General features: G+C 39.9%; 1 protein-coding gene across 1 annotated transcript in view; it reads left to right on the top strand.

The window, feature by feature from the left end:
• Window positions 1–26,959, top strand: part of LOC107044335 (cadherin-related tumor suppressor) — a 96,643-nt gene that overhangs the window by 50,206 nt on the left and 19,478 nt on the right. The window contains exons 2-6 of the mRNA XM_029126550.1: window positions 9,437–9,802; window positions 11,278–11,514; window positions 13,994–14,383; window positions 15,471–16,217; window positions 17,971–18,148. Coding sequence (XP_028982383.1) covers window positions 9,437–9,802; window positions 11,278–11,514; window positions 13,994–14,383; window positions 15,471–16,217; window positions 17,971–18,148 — 1,918 coding nt within the window. The remainder of the gene's footprint in view (window positions 1–9,436; window positions 9,803–11,277; window positions 11,515–13,993; window positions 14,384–15,470; window positions 16,218–17,970; window positions 18,149–26,959) is intronic.

Here is a 26,959-nt window from a genome sequence, read left to right as displayed (position 1 = left end):
ACCTCCTCTCCCCCCAATGCGCCCGCGCAGACCGCCCCCTTTTCATACGTTACATTCGAACAGTTCCCGTGTCTCTCCCTCTCTCGATATATACCACACCCGGCCGTTTGACCCCTCGTTACTGGATTACCATCATTCTTGTCCAGTTATTGTCCAGGCCGGCGGATTTCAGCCACCGGTATAACCCCCAGGGTGGGCCGCCAATCGACAATCGACAACGGGTTGAAAATAAAATTAACGAGAAATGAAATAGCTACATGGACTTGCAGTAATTAAGATATTACATTATTATAATCGAAAAAGTGGTGTCTTCCAGACGTCCGGATTTAAGACGTTGGACACAAAAATGTGTCTTATTGGATAATTTCGTGATGACTAAAATTTTGAGTGTTTTAAAATGAGATTTTTTGGTTAAAAACGAGACGTTTGAAAGACAAAACATTTTCATGTCGTGAAATAGAGTCACTAAATCTGGAAATTTTTTTCAGCCACCGGTATAACCCCCAGGGTGGGCCGCCAATCGACAATCGAAAATTTTCTGCGAAAATTCAGGAAAATCCAGAGAAACATTGAAAATTCATGTCATTTTATTCCGGAATATTCCTAAATATTCATCCACTGAAAACTCATGAATTTCCGTGGATTCTACTTAAAACTTTGAATTCCATGACAATTTTCCCCAAATCCGATTCAATGTCACTCTCTGAGATTTACTATAACACCTTCCATGGAATTTCAAAAAATTTCTAGCAGTGTAACCGAGCCGTCATGTAGAGACATTGAGAGTGAAAGCATAGCACATCCATCCCTCCCTCATAATACGTAGAACGTATTACGACCGAATAATCGATTTGTACCGCACTTGCAATTGACCCCATTACACCCCATAAATTTGAAACAAAAGATCTTCGCGTAAGACCCCGAGAACGTCTAGAATGCACATATCCCGATGTACTTATTTGAATCGCTAAAAATGAATTCAATTTGACGACACAAACGCCTATTTTTCTACTGCGTCAGGTCCCAGGCACGATAACATCGAATGAGAAGCTAAAAAATTATGTAAATCATGTCCCTTCTCACGAATAACATTGATATTTCGAAAACCACGACATACCCGCCGATTCCTCATGCGTTACGCTTCTTCCTATTGTCGACCGCAAGATCCCGCAGCCCCCGCCTCAATTAAATCCAACGGTCACCCGAGCAATTTATAAATAACAAAACTATGATCACGCATCTAAACCATTCAGCCATTCGGACTTCAAGTACACGATTAATTAATCCCGTTTCCAAGCGTGTCACGCCCTCTCCCTTTCGCTCAATCACTCGACCCCCCACTCCACCAGTTGGAATAATACACCGTGTCCTCTGTGTGTCGTTCGTCTTTTCTCAGCCGGTGGCGAATGAATCCACTGGTTTGTCCTGGGCCACCGCCGATACCATCTCGGTGAGTTGACAAATGTTTTGGGGTTGGTTAAAGAAGAAAATAAAAGCAGAAGGAAAGGGGAAAATAAATAATAAAAAAAATATATTTCGAGAGCGCATTTCTTTGACCGATTGATCACTCGATTCTATCTTGATATCTTTTATCCCTCCACATATCTCTTTTTTGACGTTTTCCTTTTTCAATGGTGATATTTAATTTTAAATGTCACATTGGAATGTGTGGGTACGCTTGTCGTTATCAGGATTTTTTTGTGTTTATCTGGTCTCGAGAATTTTTTTTTTCAAACTAATTGGATTAGGGGATGACTTGTGATGATTTAGAGGAATTTAAATTTGTAATGAGGGAGTGTTTCGCCTTCTTAATGTCGCTATTTCTCGCACTAACTAGAGCTCCATTGTGCTATTCTCGTGGAAACCGTTAAAGAGCGCTGTTTCAATCTAGCGTTTTAACATTTATGAGAATGAGATTGTTATTCATTGTAGTCATGTCTGATGTTGCTGTGGCGTTAAGAAAATTCCCTTTTCCCACGAGTCGTTTCAAATAGATATGGAATACAATTGTGTACGTTCCGGACGTAATTCCAGGGAGAGCACGTAGTTCGGGGGACGTCGCGTGGCCTTCGGGGCTTCTTCATCGCATAAAATCAACGATAACGTGACCGTTGAGTAAATGAAGGACTTGCTCGATGGATTCGCAAAACGATTTTCAATCGATTTTCTCACGATGCAAAAATGAGGGTTAACTCCGTTGAATAACCTCGGGAAATCATTACAAATGAGACGTTGGGACTTGCCATTGTTGTAGTGTTTATTTCATTGAGAGTATTTTTCTATTTGATTACGTGGACGATAGCCGTTGAATAATCTCAGAAAATAATCCCAAGTAGAACTGTTTGAGGGACAAATGTTGGAAATTTTTTTTATTGATGAACTGTTTTCCTTAAAATTTTCCTGGAAAATCGGAAATCCAAAAAATTTACAGTTCCATATTATAAAATATTTAATTCATCAGCAATTTAAAACTTGTACACTGTCAATTTTTTCCCTAAATCCGATTCAATATCTCTCTCATGGGATTCGCTTCAATATCTTCCCTGAAATTTCCAACAGTGTAAAACGAAAATTTTTTCAAAATTGAAGAGTCGGAAAATCCATGGCCACCCCTGGTTTCATCGCCTCGAAAGGGGAAAATTTCCCTTTCCATTTGAAAACATCCTAAATAAATGTTAAACGGAAGCTAAAACATACCCATCTATTTACTCACTTTGTCCCCCGCTAAATGTACACACTCCTATACCTATATAAACCGGGCGTTAATTCAACGCGGCGACGTGCAACCACCGTTGATATGCCCACCCCGATGAACCGGACTGCAAATCAACCGCGTGATGATGAAACGGCCAACGTGGAAACCGGAATTACGCGATCCATGGAGCCCCATGCACACACACCCACACACACACATACACACACACACACACAGCGAGTGGAATATACTCAACGAGGGTATATATTTCCGTCTCACTTACTCACTATACCGAGTATTTTATCCTTTACACTTACCTTTTGGCTTGGCGTGTATGAGCAACGAGCCGCGCTGTACACTCTTGCGGTTCACTCGTTGACACCCATCCGCATGTATGTGAATATGTCCTGTATATAGACCCCCCACATGGAGACTGGAATGTGACTTTAAAGCCGATGGATTTACATTAATTACGATTAATCAGGCAAAAAACCGATTTTACATGAATTTTTTGAGATCAATGATATACGGTGCTGGGAATTCGCGGATTTTGACGAATTAATTGGGGGGAGAGGTGACACACAGGTGGATGGATTTAATAATTTTTTTTTTGCCATTTTTTGGATGATAATCGATAATAATCGATGGCGAATTCTGATTTTTAATAAATGAAATATTTTTTAGAAGTTATGAGCACGATAAAAATATACATGAGTTAAATATATTTATGATAGATCCAAGAATAAAATATACTTGATTCAAGTATATTATATTTAATACTGAATGGGGGGATGGGTATATCAATTCGGAGATTATTTTTTCGTATCAGGCTGGAGCTAAGGATTACAAAGTGGAGTTTAAAAATTCAGGGGCAGAATATTTAGGTCAAACCATTAGGGCTAGGATATAAAAGTAAAAAAGTGGTAAAAAAGTGTCTGAATTTTCAATGAAGTGAATATTCAAGAATATGTCTCCCTGAAATTCAGTTTTTACAGATTTTTTCACCAAATCATAAATTTTTAAAGCCGAAATCCTCTGAAATTTCAGTGGAATTGTTACGTGATAAAAATTTCCAAGAAATGTACCTGAAATTTTAACCAAAAAATTTAACAGTAGTATTTCTAAGAAATCCCATAAAACTCGCACAAGCAGAGCTGAATATCACGCAATTTTTAATAAATTTCAACAATATACCATTTACGATTTTTTCAAATTTGATGTGAATTGGAAATCACCTGGGAGAAACCCCAAATAAATGATAATAAAAATCACATTGTTGTTCTAAAAATCTAAAGATTTTTACTGTGAACTATGCTCACGTAAAAAATCTGAGACACCCTTCCCATCTTCGCCACAACTCAATTTACTCAAATAAAAAAAATCAACAAAATAAACTGAGATTTACCCTCACAATAAAATAATCCAAAAACTCCCAAAATTCAATTATTCAATTACTAAACACATGGATAAACAATTAATAAAATAATTATCACACAGGGTGGAGCGGGTGTACCGCTCACAAGCGAAAAAAATCCCAAGGTTGTCGAATATTTTGTCCCAAAGAATGAATGAAAAGCCATAAATCAATACTTTGTATTTTTTTACGACTTAATAAACATAACTCCATGTCACTGTCCCCCTAAGAAAGTAACGAATAAAACACAGGCATAAAAATCCTTTAGAACATGTAGAAGGAATTTTGTGCCCAAGAGCTCCTTAAGAGAACCGAAAACCCCATCTTCACTTTTTTTTTCATCTCCGCAAAAATGTTTTTTAGAGCTCTATAAAAATGACAAGATGTCATTCTCGTCCTTTTAAAAATGAAGCCGATTCGGATCTCTCCTCTTCATGTATCACTTCCGCGATCTCCGTGACTGTGGAAAAAGGAGAAAATGAAGTGGCGGTGGCGGTGGCGATGCGGGAGTGAGAGAGAGAGAGAGAGAGAGAGTGCGAGCGAGAGGGGAGGGGAGGGGATCCTTGAGCCGCGCAAGAGTCGGCGCCGAGCCGATTACCAGTGAGGATCAGGCGTCGTTTCCACCACGCTCCACTCACTGTGCTGGAGCTCTCTCTGATGGTGGTGGCACACCAACCGGTTTTCCCTTAGCCAACAGAGACAGAGACTCAAGCAAAAGTAGTCAAGAACCCCGCGTGTGCGCAAGTTTTATACCACCCGATCATTTTTTTTTAATTCTCTCGAGCCCTCGTTTCTCCTACATATCCGATTCATGCGCGTGTTGGTTATGCCGGAGATCGAATCATTAACGAGAATCAAATATCCCCCTCCCCCCCGGTTTTCATTCTCATTCCCCGTGCAATTCACAAATTTTTGTCGAAACCCCCTCACAAATAGATAAAAATCACCCGAAACGAGCCAGGAATTCACTCATTCCTCACTAAATTAACATGGAGACGAGTCAATAAATCGATCGGATTTTCGAGGGAATATTCTTTAATGTCTCGTTCCGTAGGTTTTTAATTAGTCCTATAGGAACTCGTAAAGCATGATGAGGGAGAGAAAAAAAAACAGGAAAAAAAACAATAAAATCATTAATATTGAATTAATGATTTCGGTTTCACTTTATTGCCCGTGCTCGGGCGACAAACGATATATGTTATAATATTTCGTTGATCATCCCGATGAGATAAGATTGAAATACACGAGTCAAGACCGACATTCGCCTCTTTCCCCCCAGCCCCTGACGTCCTAAGCCCACTGTGGAATTCGGGACTCACTTTGGGACCCTCGATCAATCGTTTGGGCGTTCCGTCTCGGGGGCCCCACCTCCCCCTCCCCTCCCCCCAGCCCCTCTCGCCTTCTTTCGCCGTCTACCGTACCCCACATGTATACACAAAACATATATAAGACACGGTGGAACTGCGCGAGAAGCAACAGGTGCCGTTTAGAGGGGTTCTAGGAACAGCTACAGATGTCTTGGGTATTTGGAAATAGGGGGGAAAATCTTTTTTTTTCTAATCATTCGATAATTGAACAGAGTGGAACAATCACTGGCTCCACTAATGAGGGAAATTTCTTGGAGTTTACACCATGAAAAATGTGGACAGGGAAAGGAAATGTAGAAATGAATACCACAAACTCACTTATTTGGAATAAATAAACAAATTTCTTAAAATAAAAATAGGGAATTTATAAATTAAAAACATTTGGACTGAACACATTCACAAGGAATGAATTAATTGAGGGATTTAATTGAGCCATTGTGTGAGGTAATATACTTTTAATAACAAAGAAGTAATGAACTATATTCAGATGAAATTATAAATGTTGAAATATCGAGAATCCAGGAACAAGAATGTTCTAAATCTAAAAATCTAACAGTTATGACCTCAAGAACGGATATTTCCTTGAGATAATTTGATTTATGTCCATTCATGATTCAAAAATGGCGATCTTGGAAGATTACGACCACTTCCTATAAATGATTTATGGAGAGTCAGTTGCTCACCCTGAATACTCTATTTCAAAACTGTAAAAAAATTACGCGTATTAAAAATTCGACCAGAAATCCATTTGCCGCGGAAAAAATTGATTTCCGAAAATTTTAATGACTGCTATTATTTTCTCCTCTGAAAGAAATGTCAAAAGAGAAAGTCATTCCTCTTGAAATGGTTTTTTATTTATTTAAACCTCTTAAAATACGGTGTGAATAACGCTAATGATCCATTAATTTCTTAAAATTTTTCCCACGCAATTTGATTGACAAATTGACAATTATGAAATTAAAATTAACAAAATTGTTCTTGAAATCACAACACTGTTCTTGATTGAAGATCAGCATGACACGGCAACTTGCAGCTACTATAATTAAGGAGGCAGATAAATTTCACCACAACGGAAAAAAAGCAATCGGCTATTGCCCAATAGTCGCCCAGATATTAGACAAAAGAATTTAATCAAATAGAAAGTCTTTCATCTCTATCTTAAAAATTTCTGGCACAACACGATTCTCTTCATCCGATCTAGGGTGAAATTTCCCTTGGCAAGCTTTCATGTCATCGTGTTCTCGGCGAAGTGAATGTGAAAAAATCCATTGTTCGGCGGCAACAAATTGCACGGAGGGCGATAATTACCGAGAGGAAGACATTTTCTCTTTTATGGTTCAATATGGAGCTGGCCGAGAGGGAGGGGAGGAGAAACGAGCGGATAATGGCTGCACCGTAGAAAAATCGTGATAAATATTTTTCTCCTTATAAACTGAAGCAATTTACGTAAGAGAAATATATGGCATGTGTCACGTACGTCTAATTGCATAATTAGAAGGAAAATGGGGGGGAAAAAATTAGTCAGGCGCTAGTTTTTTTTCCTCTGGTGTAACTGCCTTTTGGGAATAAATTCATTACGTCGATCTGAGGTGGAGAAGAAAAATATTATTATTAATATTTTTTAATATATAAAATATAATGCGTAATTTATTAAATCAGATGGGGAATAAATTGTTGAACTTATTGACGTGGACATTATGCGTTGAGTGTGTCTGCAAAAACCTTTTTAAATATTTTTTATTATGTAAAAAATGAATGAAAAAAAACAAAAATTAATTCTAAGTTATTACAATTCCGGTATTGTTCCAAGAGTTGAGTGATTCAACCATTTTTAACGACTTTATCCCTTTTTCACTTCCGAAATAGCTAAAAATAATCGTCCCAATCAGCCTGGACACATTTCTTCACATTTTCCAACTAATTAAAAAGCTAAAAAATTACATAATTAAAAAAAAAGTAATAATTCTCCGAAAAAACGTTTCTTCACATTTCTCAACTAATTAAAAAGGTAAAAAATTACATAATTGGAAAGAAAATTGTCATTAAAAAATTAGTATCAAGCGCTAGTTCATTCCCCAATGCAATTGCCTTTCAGGATACATTGATCGGGTCGATCTGCCTGTGGAATGCGCAATTTATGAAATCAGTTTGAGAAAAAAACATGTTCAACTGATTAATGTGGAAATCACAAGTTTAATGTGTCTGCAAAGAACTTTAAAAAATGACTTCAATGTCAAAGCAACTTTGTTGCATTAACTGTGTCTTACCACGATGGTATACAATAACGTGTGGTTACCATTTATTTTTTACCAGTCAAATAAATATCCGCGGAAAGTTAAACTCTTGAAATGGATGGGGTTTGAGATAAAGCGCTCGAGATAACGACCGCCTTATGTGTGTGTATCTCGTTATTTCCAATGCACTGTTACTTCTCTACCCCGTGTGCACGTGGGGTTTTTTTATCCTCCTCCTTCCTCCCCTCCCCCCTCTCCCCACCCCATCCCCCTTTAGCCGAAAGATTTCAACGCAGTGTAAAGCGAAGAGTCATTCCAAATCGCGATTCACGTATTACCTCCTCCTGTCTCACGTAATCGAGCGAAGTAATTATACGAATCCGGCAAACGTTTTTATACGGCGAGTTGTGGAGTTCATGGCTGAATTTTTCTTAATACAGAAGTATTAGTGTCGTGACTGGTTAATGGATGTTATTAACAAAAAAGTCGGAAAGATTGGATGGGGTTACACCATTCCAATGGCTCATTGAATATTTTTTTTCAGTGATTGAAACAGTTGTCAAGGATAAATCAAGAAAAATTAACTAATTAAGGGGAGAAATTATCCCGAAATGAGTTTTTTTCGTCGATTCAGGAATTCTTACAACGCTTGGAGACATTTGTTGTATATTCTTCTAGATTTTTATCCGATCAGATGGAAGGAACGAGCAAAGAAGTTGATGCTTCAAATTCAACATTTGGGGTTTTGGGAATTGAATGACTTATTTTGTATATTCATTTACATTTTCATCATTGGAAAGGAATTAATAATATTTTGACAGCTGGGGTCGACACTCGTGGGCAAAGTGTTCTTTGGCCCTCGCGAGGGTGGCACTGCACACCTCCCATGTACTGTTAGAAATTTTTTGAAATTTCATAGAAGATATTATAGAAAATCGTATTAAGGAAAAAAATGGTTATGAAATTTCGAGTTTTAAGTTTTCCCCTGAACTTTCCTGATTTGTATTGAATAATTCAACAATTTTTAACGACTTTACCTCCTGCTCACCTCCTAAATTCCCAAAAATATTCATCCCAGCCAGCCCGATCGCTTCGCCTTCCCCGAAAAAAGTTTCTCCACATTTTTCAACTAATTAAAAAGGTCAAAAAATCTGAAGGCTGGATGAATACAAAACAAGGAAAAAATTCACCGAAAATTCGATGATTTACCATTGCTACCGGCTTCAATAAATATTTATAGAAATCGCGTGACCGAGTATTTTGGCGCGGCGCAAGAGAGCGCCAACTCTTGCGTGACCGAAAAAAATATTCTTTTGCCGGGCGTAATTCACTCGCGTAATAAATAAGGTCTCGTAGTGAATTCCCGAGTGGTTAAAAAAAATCCAACTAGAGTGGAGAAAGAATGATGCAGAGTTGGTGTTGAGAATGAGCACAAAAAGGCCCCTAGAAACTGAGAAAAAATTCCGAACAAAAGATCCTGCTACGATAAATAAACACGAAAAAAGAACCGTGATATATCAATGCGCAATTGATTAATCATATCTGTTATCCCCGATGTTAATTCAAACTTGAATCTCGCGTGTGTGCACAAATAATCAGCAAAAATGAGAGATAAGGGTCTTGAATGGGTGCCCGTAGTGGGGGGATATTGGGTGTTTCCGTACCCACTACTTAATTCATTTTCTTATTACGACGTTGAATAAAATGACGTTAAATTTGATTACAGGTTCGTGTAACGGTCCTCGACAAAAACGACGTGGCACCCTCTTGGATGCCGGGACCGTGGCGATTTGAGGTGTCTGAGGAGGCGCCACCGGGCACAGTAGTCACGATATTAAAGGCCCTTGATCCTGATACAATTGGCACCCTCAGATACACATTAGTATCGTTGAATAAAAAATCACTGATTGACGAAGAGGATTCAACGCACGACGTTGATACCGGCGAAGTGGAGAGACAATTTCGTTTGGACGCTGTTACCGGACAGTTGAGACTCGTCGAGGCACTTGACAGAGAGACCCAAGAGAAGTATGTACTGAGGGTTCGAGCCGACGATGGAATTCAACACACCGATATTAATCTAATTGTCCAGGTAAGGGAAAAAATCAAATTAAAAAGCCCCTCACAAATAACCATCAGAGGAACAATAGCTAATATCCTAGCTGAATTTATCTCGTACTGTCTGCAACATCTCTTCCCTCTCCTCCTCCTCATCTTCCCCCTCGAGAAAAACTCTCCAACCCTCTTCTTCCCATAACTCAAGGACTTAACTCCCTTGAAGAAAAAAAGTTGAACGGTAAACCCATCACAAATTACGAGTTACCCATGGTCACCTCTAATACCCCCGGCATCCCCGTGTCTATTCGTATACGGCTAGAGCAGGAAGTCGCGCGTGACCTCTCGGTTGATCCCCCTCGGGGTGCGAGGAGTCGCGTGGGTCGGGGAGTACTGGAGGATCGTGTGGTTGGCTTTGTGAGAGACAGCAAAAATATTCAGTTGTTTCTCTCACACTCGGTTACCCTCGTACAAAGGCTGATACCGAAAAGAGTAAATAAATTTTAAGGAGCTCATGAGGACCCTTCGATAATCCGTAAAAATAGTTTTTATGGGGTTTAATGAAACTCTCTCACCAGTTTGTCATGGCATTTGTTTCAATTCGCGACTTTCCCTGTAGATCTTCATTTCCAAAAATTTCCGGAAAAGAAAATTGACGCACCTCCGAATACGACGAGTCGCGTGGGTCAGGGTACCGGAGGGCCATGCGCGATTGCCATTGCGAGCGACAGCAAAAATAATCAGTCGTATCCCCATACAGAGACAACCGGCGAAAAACCCAAATAAATAGTCTTTTAACGAGCCCATGAGGGCCGTCCGACAATCCGCAAAAATAGTCCTCATGATGTCTAATGGGTTGAATTCTTTGGGGGGCCCTGGGGGGCATATTGCCCCCCTCTCTCACTCAGCCGCCCGGTGATTTTTCGTTTCTCTTAAAAGGCCGAAGGAATTCACGAATCATAGCTCGCACTCTCTCAGCAGCATCCGAATCCGGCGAGTCCGAGACAGACACCCGACATATTAAGTCCACCTTGGAATTCTACTCTACCTTTATACCTTTGTCGATCATCCACGTTTGGGTAGGCCTGCGCTCCTCGTTCGTTCCTTGAACCGTTCACCTCTTCCATCTTGAAGAATACACGGCCTCCCCATGGCTCCTCTCGACCGGTATCCATCAGGTACCTGTGCTAGTTTTTGTCCAACTATACCAAACGTCGTCAAGTGTCCCTCTTCCCCTCGGCTCGTCATTCCTCCCTCCACTTCATCATCCTCTTTTTATCATTACGAAAGTTCTTTTTGTTGCGACCCATCCTTGCATCGAACAAACCGTATGGCAACCGTTTTCATTACAGTATCACGTACAAGTGAAGACTGTTAATCGGAAATGCCCCCCCCCGTCAGCCTAGAGAATAACGGTCAAGCCCACTTCTGTGCCTCGTAGTCTATCACAATTGCAGGATTGCGGTGCTATCGGTGGATTAATGGGAAATATGGATTTACTTTTTGCTTCAGGTGACCGACACCAACGACAATGCACCGGTCTTCCAGTCCATGGCTTACTCCTTTGATGTACCTGAGAATGTACCCAGGGGCAGTCGTGTTGGACAAGTTGTGGCTGTTGATGCTGATGGAGATGGGGACAATAGTCGCATCAGTTATGCACTCATTTCCGACTGGGCGAATGATGTTTTCTCGCTGAATCCCAGTACTGGCGTCTTTACGCTTACTTCTAGTCTTGACTATGAACAGGTGAGTTATTTTTTTTATGAATTGAGAATATTTTTTTTATTTTAAGACTATTTTTGCATTTTTTTGTCTGCTGAACTGTAAGATAATATGGAAGTTCTTCGATGAATTAATAGGACAGACAGAAATTTTACGAGGAAGTCCGGCAGGAATTCTTGGGGGAGTGAAATTCAAAGTGAAGTTTAAACTAAATTCAAGTGAAGTCAAATATTCGCCGTTCTGTAAATTATTCATTCTTACCAGACGAATTTCCCCAATTGGTTTCAATGCTCTAGCGCTTCACTGCATTCTCGAAGAAAAATTTCCCCACGAGAATTTTTTTAATAGTCTTCACCTTTTTTGTTCGTACCGTTCGTAATTTTAGAATGAGATTTCCTATCGCCTCTATCACTGCAATAAAGCGTCCCCAAACAAGGAAAATCATTCTCAAGTGATAAACATCATTCTTCATTTTACAAGAACACAAATTATTCCCCGAAGCACAAAGAAAACGTGAAAAGGGCCCCCAGAACCCCGAACTTTCCCATTCGTCCCTAAAATTCCAAATCCCCGAAGGTCCATCATACCTTCCTCACCGCCATAAATTCTCCCGTGCGCGCATCAATATTCCTAATTCGAGAAAACGTACATTAAGACGTGAACGAGGATTTAAACCCCCGGCATTCAAAAGCTCTAAAATCAAATTTATGGCAATGTTCACGATTAAATAACTCGACAAACGTGATTTTTCTCTGACCCCGCGTGAATTCACCGCCTTCTACTTCCCTCACCAATGAATGAAGAGACCGTAAAAGATACGACTGCCGAGTCGAGAGGAATAAAAAAAAATTCAGGGTGTATTCTCCTCATACCCGGAGGGCTCAAAAAACTTTGTCGAATTTTTGGGGCGCACTGGAATCATTATATACCGTAGGCTTTTAGGGCTACAAACGAAAACGAGACCGAAGGAGCCTAGAATTTTCTGATGGCTAATGCCAGTGTACCGGGGCCAAACCCCAGTGGACAACAGACGAAGAGGAAGACGAATAGCGTCTGCATCATCTCTCTTCCCCCTTTCCCTCGCCCAAACCCTCTCACTCTATCCCGCAAAACCCACGAAAGTGGAGTCCAGGTTTTTGCGTGCGTGAAAGGGTGAACGCACCGCATTGCGTTCCAACACCGAAAACTTCTCCCAATGATGAAAAAGGGGAATGAAACTAAACTTTTCGACAGAGTGATGTTGGGGGGGGGGAAGAAAAAAAGTGAGACGAGGAATTGGGGCTTTAGATGAAAAAGAATGAAAAATAGAGAGATGCTTTAAGAACCGTTTATAGAACCCTTCATCAAGCTAAACGTCCGTACAGATACACCGAAGATTACTGACTCGGGCTCGGCAGTTGGAGGGCCCCATGAAATAGTGGATGCATTGAAGGAACGCCATTGGCGAAAACGATAACCCCAGGAGTGCAGAAGGAGTAAAATAAAAAACAGAAGTGATTGCCCAAAAAAATGGTTGCATCTTCACTCTTGTGAAAAAAATAACACGGTATAACACTTCTCCAGGAGGGCCCACACCCTGCCCTTGCCAAACAAAATCGGTCCTTGTAAAAGTCCTCTAAGTATAGAGTTCAATGAATGACTCAAGAAGAACTTTGGCATTACTCATCTCCAAGATTATGTTCACCTCTCTTTTGTGGAGTTATATTGGGCCCCACCAGTTGTAAACACCCTCTGAACATTTTCAAATTTTATCGTTCGCTTCCTCTTCTCTCCTCTCAATCCACGAGCTTCCAAACAAGACGGAAGAAACATCGGGGAAGAAACATCAGCAAAATGCCAAGCTGTAATATCGTTTACACGATTCCGCAACTGGTGTTCCACACGAGTCCATTGCTCAGTAAATAAAGAATATTTATGGTGTCGGTGGGAGATAAATATTTATAAGTTTGAGTTAACAATTTACTCGAGTTTATGAATAATTTAACTCGACAATTGATTGTTTTTTTTTTCTTTTTTATCTGTCTAATGCTGAAGCATGGCTGGGCGCTCCTTGGGGCGGCTTTGATGGCTCGACACATCATCAATCAATTAATTTATCATGCCAAATCAATGCATAAATCATAGCCTTGCCTTTTTTGGATTAAAGACAAATGGAATATGAGAATGGAATTTATCTCGGGGCTACGGTATATCCGGGGGTTTCAGCAACTGGTCTTCGCGCCAGTCAATATCTTCAACTGAATTAATATTTATGATATTCAATGGTAAAAAATAAAAGCATCTTATGTTTGCGGAATAGATAAAGTCCTTAACTTTATTGGCAATTTGAATAGACGACTTGGTGCCTTTCTGCTGTTATTTTTTGCCCATTTTTCTCATGATCATCGCACTGTGTCGTTACTCGGGTTCATTTACAAGGGGGGGAGGGGGGGGAGGGGGGTTGGCTTGTGGATGTGTTACTGAATGTACGATAATTTGAAAACGGGTTTTTCTTGGATTGCAGGTCCAGCACTACATCCTGGTTGTACAGGCAACTGATTCTGGTGTACCAGCATTATCAACTACCGTCACGGTCTACTGCAATGTTGTTGACTTGAACGACAATACACCGGTATTCGAGCCGGGTCCACATGGCACTGATGTACCCGAGAATGCGACAATTGGCACTGCTGTACTCTCGGTTATTGCCCAGGATCTTGATTCCGGGGACAATGGACGGGTCATTTATGATGTTTTGAGTGGCGATGATGAGGGGGTTTTTGGGGTCGCGGAGAACGGCACTGTCTTCACCAGGAAACAACTCGACAGGGAGGACAGGGCTATTTATAATCTTGTTATCAGGGCGAGGGATAGTCCAGCGTCACCTGCTAAACCACTCACTTCAACTGTTCAGGTATTTCTTAATTAAAGTTAATCGGGTTTATGGGCGGTGGTGTACGGGAAGTTGTACTTTTTGCGGGGTAATGAGCTCAGCGTGGTACTGGGTAATGGATTTTAAGAGTGGAGGAGGGTGGAAATGCTTGTTAGATGTCCGGGGATTTCATGGATCGCTCTGTGAGGAAATGTTGGAAGTTTTGTGCGAAACTTCATGAAGTACGAAATAAGCGACTTTACTGTTTCTCGCGGAGCATAATTCGTTCCCAAGAGAAATGCATAATTATCAGAAGTTCCGGTGAACTGGAGTTTTATTTTCAATATTGTGGTCTTGGATTAGATATGGGACGGAATTGCTCATTAAATTGAGGATTTAGATTCAAATTTCAAGAAAATCAAAGAATGTTGCTGGGAAAAAATTCGAGTTAATTCAAGTAAACATGTTCAAATGATGCCAATTATATTTTTGTGGAAGGTGGAACTGCTTGTTAGACATCCACGCATTTCAAGAAATATTGGAAATTTTGTTAAAAACTTCTATCTGCAAAATAAGAGGCGTTGCTGTTTCTTATATGCAACAAATCTGAGGATTCCAACGAAAACTTGAATCTTTATTTAATTTCTGTCACAAACATTCCAGAAAATCGAAGAATTTCGCTTCGAAAGAAATTAAAGGTCATCAATTATCGAAATCGGTTGCAGTTCTGAGAGAGTTTTAGCCTTTCTCGCAGAAAAAATTTTCGCATTCTGCAGAAAATTCAAAAAGATTCCCGAGAAATTTTGAAAATTGCAAAGGAGATCACGAGAATTACTTCTTTTCCGAATTACCGAGAGGGCGTCACAATTAATTATAAAACATGCTCATTGATAAATCGGAATAGAAGATCACAAGCGCTGAAAATTCAAACTTGCCTTCAATCTTCTAAAAAAATTCCGTCCCACCACCAAAGCATATTAAAACTCCACATTAACAATTGTAATCCCCAATTCAAAGAGACTTGCCTTTGAATTTTCGCTGAAATTCTCTGATACCACCGTTGCTCTTTAAATAGAGTAATTATCAGTCCCTGAATTTCTCTCTCTTCAATTTATTCCTTTATTCGAAGGTAACAATCGTCCTGCTGGACATAAACGACGTTGCCCCCGAGTTTATAACCCCAAATCAAACCTCAGTGATGGAAAACGCGCCAACGAACACGATTGTAATGGCAATAAAAGCGGTGGACAAGGACGAGGGTCGAAACGGTTACGTTGAGTACTCCCTGGAGGACACGTCAGTTCCGTTCAATCTCGGGGCAGTTGACGGCCTCCTCCGGGTGTCAGGACACCTCGATCGCGAGCGCAGGCAGAACTACACCCTCACGGTGACAGCACGCGACCGCGGCGAACCGCCGAAGTCATCGTCAGTGATCATAACTGTAATCGTCCTAGACGAGAACGACAACTCTCCGATATTCAATCCCAGGCAGTACTCTTCGACGGTAGCTGAGAACGCCAGCATCGGTGCGAGTGTTCTCCAGGTGTCAGCCACCGACAGGGACGAGGGGGCCAACGGCCGGGTGCGGTACAGCATCGCAATGGGCGACGAAAACCGGGACTTCACTATCTCCGAGGACTCTGGGGTCATCAGGGTCTCTAAAAACCTGAATTACGAGAGGAAGTCGCGGTACAGACTGACCGTCAAGGCCGAGGACTGCGCCACGGAGGTGGGGGAGAGCTCCCGGGAAGACACCGCTGAAGTCATCATTAATGTTCTGGATATTAATGATAATGCCCCGGTCTTCTTGGACTCACCGTATCTTGCGCATGTTATGGAGAATATGGTACCGCCTGGCGGTGGCTTCGTCATTCAGGTGAGGAGAAAAATCATTTTATACCGGCGTCTATATGTCATTGACCCTTTCTTTCGTAGGGGAGGTTGGGGTAAAATGGACACTTTTGACTTTTTTTAAAATGTTAATAAATTTAATAATTTTTGTCTCAATACAAAGAACAATTCTTTCACTTTGTGATGAGCCTAAACTGAGCTCAATTGATCAATTTGTTTCGGAGTTATGAATAATTTCAAAAAAGTCTAAAGTGTCCGTTTTACCCCACCCTCCCCTACTATTGTAGACGTCGAAATTCTAATAATTTCCCCATGAAATAGATAAAATTATCAATTCAATACGACTCGATTTTTTTTCACATTCTTTTTAATATTTTTCTTCAATACGTAAACAATACGGAACTGAATTAGATGTCAGGTGCATGTTCAAATATAGAGAGAACTATCCGGAATTTCAATAGGCTCTCAAGAAAGACATTATTAAACCTCATTAGTTTGATGGGTAGACCATTCACTTCAGTCATTCCCAACAAATGAATCGCCTCATCATAACGAGAAAACCCCATTGATCCAGCGATAAACTAAAATCTTGTACCTCTCCTGTTACTGTAACGTTAATATCCCCGATTTTACGTTGCCGGTTTGACCTCTGGCTCGATATGTCCCTTCACGTGCACACGCGACAAGCTGGGTGGGTGGGACAGTAGAAAGTGGCCTTCAACTCCGAAAATAAAAAGATGAGAGAGTGAAAAAAGGAGGAAGGTAAAGAGTGCAAAAAATCATATCAGTTTGAATGCCCAAACACTTTGTTGGATACATACGACCCGTAAAACGACGCATTTTATCGTATATAATGTTCGAGACTGGAATTTACGTGCAACTCATTTTCCATAAGTTAACGCGTAATGCAAAACCGTTTATACGAGACCAAGTGATACAGGTCAATTTATGAATACAATTTTTTGCCGGATTTTTTTGTGGCAAATCCTGGAAATTCTTAACGTCACTTACGTTTCCAGTGAAGTTATTCATATGATAAAATATCCCACATATTTCATTGATTTTTGTCTCAATTTGATGAAGAACTGTAAATTCAAGTTCAGTTATTCAGTGAACATTAAGAAAATTCAGGTGAATGTTTTTTTGGATTTTAAATTGGATGAGAACTCAACGCATTTTGGTACTGAATATTAATTTCCAATTAACTATTTTAATAAATTATGGGATTTACGTCTTTTTTTATTTGAATCCATTTCATTCTCTCGAATTCTACCTGCGACTGGGAATTTTCTCAGCTCATTCCCCTCAAATCAAATTTCATATCACTTTTCTGAAAGTTATTACCCGGTTCTTCACGAAATTCCATTTTATCAATAGTGGAGACCGATATTTTCAATTGATTGGGGAATATTTATTTGGAATTGCTAAGTAAATACGAAATATCTCTGCAATATCGTGACATAATGCGACAAATTCGTGAATAAACTTTGAATTTGATAGTTTCGATAAAAGAAAAATCGCATTCTGCAAAAATTACGGAATATCAAGAGTCATTCCTTATTTTGCCAGTTGAATCAACGGAATTTTACCTCAATACGCTGTTAAGTATTCTCACACTTGTTGGAACTTTTTATCACGTGTTAAAAATCTGAAAATTCGCATATGCTGCTAATTCCGCCGCATCTTCATCCGAAATGTCATTAAAAAATTTTAACAATGTGTTAATCCATACATAGAAACTCTGCATATAAAGAAAGGGATGATTTTCTCGTCACCAGGTTAAAGCGTACGACGCCGATACACCACCGTACAACGACCAGGTCAGATATTTCCTGAAGGAGGGAGACACGGATCTGTTTCGCATTAATGCCAGCACGGGAGATGTTTTTCTGCTGAGACCACTCGACAGGGAAATGGTCCCCGAGTACACTTTAACGCTCGTTGCAATGGATACAGGTAAATTAACAATTCCACTTCTTCACCCTCGTTTTTCCACCCACTTTATGAGCCTTAAATACTCGTCCAGTGCGGTATCCTCGATGGAATTCTTTCCCCCAACGGATGTTTTCCCCCTTATAAAACCCCCGAGACTAGATATTTTTCAATTTGTTCGAGAATAATCGTGTTAACAGAAATAACTTCACTCTCCCGTCAATTACTTCCCAGTTTTTTCTCCCTCTCCCCGATTAATTTTACATTTCACGCTCTCGCAAATTAATTACTGCAGCGAAAAAAAAAACCACAAATTATTCGGCCCGATGTTTTTACTCAATGTCAGTGTAAAAAATGTCCCTCTAATGGTTAAATTGCGCAATAATGTTGGCTGGTGTGTCGCATTACTGCCGCAAAAGTTTAATCCCCCCATCTGACTCAACCAATAGTCACATAACTCGACATTAGAAACGATCCAAGCGCGATTCTACGACACTGAATAGCCAGAAGCAAAGAGATACGTAGAGTCGATCGGATCTCTCAGGCGCGTTGCCCACCGCGTAAATTCCGCTTGGTTTAGCGCGAGAGATAAACATATACCCCTTCTCAAGTACAAACGAATAGCGGATGCTGGCTGAGGTGGGGTTTGTTGTGTTTGATACCTTGAATAATGAAAAACAAGGTAAAAGGACGTGAGCTAGCGTCAAACGTTAAAACGCATAAACCCCGTAGGAGCCTAATTCTCGGCATTCCAATTTTCCCCCGCATTTTTTTTCAACATTTTTTAGGTTTAAACCATTCAATGTGCCACCTTCTCGTGTATGTATCTATCTTATACATCTTGTGAAACGAGAGAGGGAGAGGTTTATACCTTCGGGGTAGAAATAAAAATAATAATGTCGGGGGAGAGAGCAACACGCACTTGTCGTTTTACACGTAATTCCTTCAAGTGAAGGAAATCATTTTTTTCTACTCGCCAGATATCTGAATATTTACGAAAAATAACAGCTTTCAGCAAATTTCTTCTCGTTTCGGAAATTATTGTAATTATGGCTAATTGGAGGTAATTGTAATGTCTTTTGGAGATTATTTTCGAATTTGGGGGAGTTATTTTTAAATTTTTTTTATGGAAAACGTGTCTGGATGAGTGATTGGGCAATTACACTCAGCGTTAATTAGAAAAATGTTGTAAATAATTGCAAGGGTTCTCTGCAAAGAATTACATTTTTCAATGATGAAAATGAAATTTCCATAGCTGAAAATGAAAGCACTCTACGACGAATTCCTATAATTTTCCAACTGTGGAATAAATTTACTCCAGACATATATTTATTCTGAAGATTTATTTAGCTAACAGACGCCTAAGACGATTATACCTGCAGAAATATTAAAATATTGAATTAATATTTGCATATTTCCAAAAAATCACTCCATTCAGCAATTTTCTTCCCATTCCTTCGATTATCACAACAACATACAGTTAACTGTCACCTCAGAATGTGAAAATTCTTATTTCCCATTTCCCAACCGCCAAACATCTCAGAAAAACGATTAAGAAATTATCGTTGTTCCCCTGTTTTCACCCCCTTGAAAAAATGTTTTAAACAATTTAATGGCACCTCTTCATGTCCATATCTACTTGATACATCTCCTCGCGCAGGGAGAGAGGTTTATCCCCAACGGGCAGGAAATAAAACCCAACAAAAAAACAACACCGAAAAAAAAACACCTCTCTCTCGTTCATGCAGTCACAGGAGCACGCACTTGTCCTTTTACACGTAACATCAACATTGCATACATATATTTCACTGAGCAATTAAGTCCGTGGGATAGCTGCAATGGCTAACATGTTACTTTACCCATCGACTGTCTCTGAATTAAAGAATTTTCCCCGGGAAACTAATGGTAAGGATAATACACTGCGCGACAGAATAAAGAATGATGAAATAAAAATTCATGGGAGGATGAAAAATAAACAGAATGAAGGATTCAACGAGAATTTGCGGTGGAAAAAAATATTCAAGAATGGAGAGAAATGCGCAAGGTGCAAAGTGCGATGTACAAGGTGTAAGGTGCAAGGTGCAAGGACCGTCAGAGGGGGGAGGGGTAAATGGGGTGGAGGGAAAAGGTAACTGAGGAGAGTTGAAAAGTAAGAGGTAAGAAAATGCCGCATAAAGTACTTGACTTGATGGGTGCGTATGCCACGGATACTGGTCTTTTGCCTCGTGGAACTAAGTATGAGACATAAAGTTTAAGACGACGTGGGGTTGTGCACAGAGGGAAGGAGGAGGCTGGGGGATATCAGGGTACTTCTTCTCTCCAGGATACAACAGTCTTTTCGTAATCGTATTCTTGTTTTTGGGCCCTCGGGTGGGAAAGAGATGGGAGGGAGAAGGAAAAAAAGACAAATGGGGGATTATCTGTGCATCAAACCCCTCCTGGGCAACCGATACCATGTTCTCATATTATTCTTATTACGTAATTTTTTTTTTACTCGCGTCGTCTCTCACGTTTTATCACGTCGAGGTACAAATTTTATTGAAAATATTTTGGAATGTTTGGAAATTCTGGAAGCCATTCCGCGGGAATTTTGTTAATTGTTAACGACAGCGGGGGGTTAATAAACGTTGAAGTATCAATTACATCCGCTGATAATTATTGATGATTAAAGAAACGGAGGGATCAATGAATTAACCGCAGCGATATTTCATTCTTGAATGTCTCTGAAAGAAATTCCTTAAAAGGGGTCATTTTTCGGAGATACTTTACTAATTCATTAATTTAGATGAGACGAAGATGAAAAATATTATTCTCATTACTTGAAAATTTAATTGAAAATATTTCGGAATGTTTGGAAATTTGTTAGGAACAGTGGGGGATTTAATAAACCTCGGGGTGTCAATTGCACTCTCTAATAATTATTAATAATTATACAAATCGAGTCTCTGAAAAAAAAATCTTAAAAAAGGTAATTTTTTTATTAATATTTTACAAATTCATTAATTTAGATAAGATGAAGAGAAAAAGACTAATGGGGAATTATCTGCGCATCAAAATCCCCTCATTCTTACTAAATAAAACTTTTTCTTTTCAAATTTCAGTGAAAATATTTCTGCATATTTAAAAACTCCGGGAGCTATTCCGCTCCCACTCTGTTGATTGCCAGTAACAGTCAGAAATTTGCTAAACCTCGCGGTATTAATTACCCCCTCAAATAATTATTAATAATTAAACAAACCGACTAATGAATGGATTAACCACAGCAATATCTCATACCGGATTTCCTGGTAAATGTCTCCCAGGCAATTTCATTATTTCTCACCCGAGAAATGTCACTCTTTAACTGCCATAGTAAATGCCAGAATGAAACAAACAAAACTGAACATAATCCCCCGTATTTTTTTTTCTTCTATTATTTTTCACTTATCCCGTTATCTTTATCCCGATGTGCGCATAACGCAAGAGAGAGCAGAATGTGCGTGCAGAAACGCGGGTCGCGTGACGAGAGTAGAAAACGTGGGATGTACTTATGTGTGTATGCGAGGGGTTGCTGGCGAGGAGGGGCAGGGGGAGGGGGAGGGGGGGGGAGGGAAACTGGGAAGAGGTACACCAATGCCTGAGACAAATAAAAGTGCCAGAGTATACGTTCATCTCAACAATATTTTCTTTTTTTCTTCGGATTTATTTTTCGTTTTGTTTTTTCAAATTCTCTCGACTCTTTGTCGATTTCTTTTTTTTTTTCAGTTTTGTCTTGTGATTTTTTTTTCTACTTCTTCCTTCCTTCTTTGCTGATGTCCAATCGTCGTAGTGTCGGCTTCAAGTAATACCCCCGGGGCTTTTTCTCTGTGTATACGTGGGTACAAGGGGGGAGAGGGAATCTTCTACAGAGGGAGGGGGAGAGGGAGAGGGAGAGGATGAAAACATGCTGTGGCCACATCAAGGTATAACATCGCTGAGGTGTAATCGCACACCCGCCCTCGGCGTTTCTAATAGGCCGGTCGTGCGACAAACCCCTGCCGTCTTATTATCCTATTTTCTTGGGGTTTTTGTTTTTATTAGATGGAGAGTTTCTTTTATTCAACGATGCACATTGTCCGGGGGAATTGGAGGTATGCCTGCACGTATGATTATTTTTATTCTCGCTTCTATCGTGGGATAAATATGACATTATAGGAGGGGCAGGGCGAGGGGATTTTGTTGGTGTTCGTGAATTTTAGGTTGAGTCATTACCGTTTTAGGAAGGTTAACATTCAAGTTGAGTCTCCCATCGAGTTTCTTCGGTGAAAGAAAAATTAAAATTCTCGTAACTTGATTCCCTCATGATACAACAATTAATTGCAATGAAAATGATTTTTTGCCGCTTAAATTCAAGTAATTAAGTCGTAAAATGCATGTTTGCCGATTTTTAATAAAACCCGGTGTCAATTTCGCGACTTTTCTTCTCATTTTTGAGGGGAAAACATTAAAAGCGAATGAGTTATGGTGATTTGCATCAATCATACTTGATAAAAATTTCCGGAAATCAAATCCCGTGGGACTCGAGAACGTTTTGAGTCTCCAGTTATTTTTATTTTCCAAGATTAAAAACGCACGGTCATAATCATGCTAAAATACACATATGCTAATGACTTTAGACTCCTTGTGGCACCGGACAATGCGCCTCACTGTGTCTGGCCTCCCTGAGTTGTGTATATTTCACCTCACGGTTTATGTTTGCTCGATCAACAACGGGGCCCCGAGCTGGAGGTTACCTACCTGTTTTTTCTTTTTTTTTTTGTTAATCAAAAGTCATCCGACGAATGGGAAAGGCCGAGGAGGTCGGAGGAGGGAGGTGGAAATTATTCTAACCCTTAGAGTCCTGACTCGACACATTTTTCTTTCCACTCTCTTTATTTTCGTTCTAATCGTTTTATCGTTGCTCAAATATCAAATGTTTATTTTTCAACAATATTTTCATTTGAATTTTACTCGACATAATAAATCCTTGCCTTGGTGCAACAGCTGAATCATTCTACATCAAACGGAATAATCATTGAGATAACATGCGGTGAGAGAGAATTTTTGAATTGGGAGGATTGTTCTTTGTTCGGGATTTTGTATTATTTGGGGAGTTGGAGTGGTGATATGTTACAAATCATTTACAAGATAATACTGTTAACAATTTCCGGTACGAATTTTGATAATTGTTGAGAAGTAATGTTATCACTGGGGATTGAGTCGGTTCAACATGAGGATTTGAGTTGAAAAATCAATGGAAATTGTCGAAATATTTAATCGAAAGTAGTGGAAATGAGAATTCAGGTAAATGCATTATTAAATTTTGAAATTTCACTTTTAATCCTTTTAATCCACCCTTTGAAAATTATTACCAGTCTCTTAATTTTTTCAACAATATTTTTTATGGAATTGAAAAAAAAATTCATGGAATATCGAATATTCATTCACAATTGTCTCTGTGATATTTTCACATAATTCGACAATCTCGTAAAAATTGATAGTCTCGACGAAATAATTCTCCAAAGAATCCACCACGAAAATTCATGAAAAACCTGCAAAACTCACAAATTCTCAGAATTCTGCCGCGTGTTTACCTAAAATTTCATTTCAAAACTAAAAAGTCACTTAAAATTAAAAGAAGACAAATTGTCCACAATTTTTCACAAACGTTTCCCGCGCCGAAACCCCTAGAATTTCCCTTTATTTATTGGTGCCCGCGCTGCTCCCCTAGATTAATAAATTAAAAAGCCGTCGATTCCAAGATTTCACTCGCGCGATAAGCCCCAGTGGATTTCCCCCTCATTCCCTCTCATATTTATTTTTTCTTTGACACACCCCGGTAGTCCTCCACCGTGCATCCTCCCAGCGGAGTCTGAAGCCGTGAGGGAAGAGCATCAGGACGGTAAGAAAACAGGCAGAGTTATGACGCGCGATTATGATAATCGGTGCGCCCAAGTCCAGCTCTTCTACCTCTTGCCATCCAATTCCTGTCCAAAGGATTTCTGTCTCACTCCTTTTCTTCCCTCACCCTCCGCTCTACCACCGCCATCACTAAAATTTTAGTGTTTCTTATCTCTTCACTAAGGCATTTTACTCACCATGCATCTTTTCACGATGGAAACAGAGAGAGGGACAAGGCGAGAGCGAGAGGGAGACAGATGGTTGCTATAACCAAACCTGCCTCGGTGCTCTCGCATTTTATTCATACTCCACGGCCGTCACACTCCCTTATTCTCTTATTAAAGCGCGCCACTCTCCCATTGAAATATTATGATTATTATATACCCGTGGTATATAGCCAAAAGAGGTGGAATTTTCTTTTTTTCATCTGTGCGCGTTCTCTGAAGGCACTGGGTGAATAAATGGGACGCCATGGGGAGAGAAAAAAATACAGGGGGGCAGGGGGGAAGGGGACACCATTCAACAAATTGTTTTTGATGGACTTCTAGGAGAGGATTAGCTTCGTTAACACCGATATCTGAGGGTCTCGGTCTGTGCAGGTGGCATTGTTGGGGAATTCATATGAATGATAAATGGATGGAGGGGAGGGCGAGACGTTCTTCCATACAAAACACGGTGAGGAGAAATCAACCCCTGCTCACTGTCTTTTACCTCTTTTCAAGGATATTTCGTTTTTTTTACTGACACTGCTAGGGCCGGTTGCACCAAGCCCTGTTGCACAATAAATTTATATCTGGAGTAAATTTATTCCACAGTTGGAAAATTTTGGGAATTCAGTGTAGTACTCAATCATTTAATTCATATAAATACAACATTTTTATTGCAATGAATCCGCAGCTTATTAACTTCGAACAAGAACATCGTTGAAATTAATGGAAAAAGTTTAAATGCAGTGTTCCATTTGCTTCGAATTCGTCATTTGCCTGAGGTTATTCTATCCTCTAAATAGAAGAGAGTAAAAAATTGCCTAAAGGTATAAATACGCTAAACAGAGGTTGCTTTTTCACTATTGTTTTTTATGCAATGATGAGGCATTTCTATTCATATTTTTTGCATTGAGCAGGTGTATTTTTTTACGACATTCTCATGCTCCCGATAGACGCACTGAATGTGGTCTCGTTCACCTGCTGTACCCGCATCTCTCGATTTTCGATAGCTCGTGCGATATCGAATCGCGCTGATTCCCCCCATTCAATTAATTCCCCCCCTCGATCTTTACGACACCAACAATTTCCATCAAAATGAAAATAGTTGTTACAGTCGATGCCTTGTGCCGTGACTAGAGTTTGCAATTGTTCGGAATATACAAGAATTGCCCGGTGCAACTCTTACATACGTGACACGCCCGAACGGCCTTGTCCGATTGTCAACGGTTGACTGACACGCTGGCGCACTATAAAGCCCACTCTTTCACGATTCCACTTCGATCGAAATCACCAATATATACCGAGGAATATAATCTTCTACGTGCCTCGGGGGGAATTTTCCAACGAGTACCAGTTGCCTGCACGTGTGAACGACCGGAGGTGAAAAATAATCGAGCTTTATCCATTCCCCTGTCGATAAAAATTTTTAATGTCTTCAAATAACAAATTTTGCATTATTTTCATGGTTTTTTTATTATTCTCATCAAGTCCCATTTGATTGAGATTTTTATGAAAATTTGCATCTAAATCATCGTCGCAATCAATGACAATTGATAGTTGTAATGATTTGTGTGTAAAAATAATTAATTTACATTTTGAATAATCACTTTTTTATTTTTCTACAATTTTTATCATTTTCTTTTATGGATTAATTCCTTTTTTCATTATGTCGTTAATGTTTCCATGACAATATTCATCTATCCAGATAAAAATTATCATGATTGTTGCTTGAAAATGATTAATCACTTTTCTAAAATAATTAGTTAAATGACAGTATGACAATGAGCATAATTAAAAATTGTGGAGAATCAGGCAGCTATTTTTATAAATTGTCAATCTAATTAAAATTCACAACTCGTGAATTTACAACTAGACAATTAACGATTCCCATTTTTACTCACTAATTTACAAAATGAGCATTCAGATACAGCGGACCACATGGCTAGATCCATCAAAAGCTCATTTCACGCAATTTTGCACTGCTCAACAACATGAGCGATATAAAAAACTCTCCTCGCCATTAAACAAAGCTAATCCCCAAAATCAACAAATAATTATCATTCCCACCGATTAATTCTCAATTTCCCTCCAATCGTCACCTCCACCGTTTCACCCCACACTCTCCACTGGCATTCAATACCTTCTCCTCCACGAGGGCCCCAGACGCCTAAGAATGGCCAAAGCAAAACAAGAAAAACCATAAAAACATTTTGGGATCTTTAGATCTTGAGTAGCCCCCGAGGACACTGTTTCGACTTCTGTGGAGTCTCGCCGCTTTTGCACTTGTTGCCACACAGGGACAATGACGAAGTGCTCGTACGACGTTTCTCAAGGTCAGATTCCAGCACGTTTGTCTTTTAACGAATGTGAGTAAAATGAGGGAATAAAAATCGCTGGAAGAAATCCATGCGAGTTCCTCAAGTTTGCCAGGGGGAGGGTGGGTGTTATAATTGGAAAAGGTCGTGGCAGTGCAAATTGTCTTATCCAGCCCATGGAATCAGCAATGTCTGGGGGGTGTGGGGGCGGGGGGGGGGGAATTATTCCAAGTGTTGGGGACTGCCCCCTCGTTATCATGAGAATACAAAGCAGAAAGGAGGGAAACGATTGAGATTCGAGATGTTCTTTCACATGTGACTGAGATAGAATGAGGGTGGAGGGCGGGGGGGAGAGGGGAGGGGGAGGGGACCACAAAGTGCCACGTTGGGATTGAAAAAGGAATGAAATGGGTAAA

The sequence above is a fragment of the Diachasma alloeum genome, unplaced genomic scaffold (assembly GCF_001412515.2).
Source record: "Diachasma alloeum isolate Michigan unplaced genomic scaffold, Dall2.0 Dall_scaffold_00714, whole genome shotgun sequence".
In the NCBI taxonomy this organism is placed as follows: domain Eukaryota; kingdom Metazoa; phylum Arthropoda; class Insecta; order Hymenoptera; family Braconidae; genus Diachasma; species Diachasma alloeum.
Note: the sequence above shows the minus strand (reverse complement) of the source record. Positions and strands in the feature narration are given on the sequence as shown.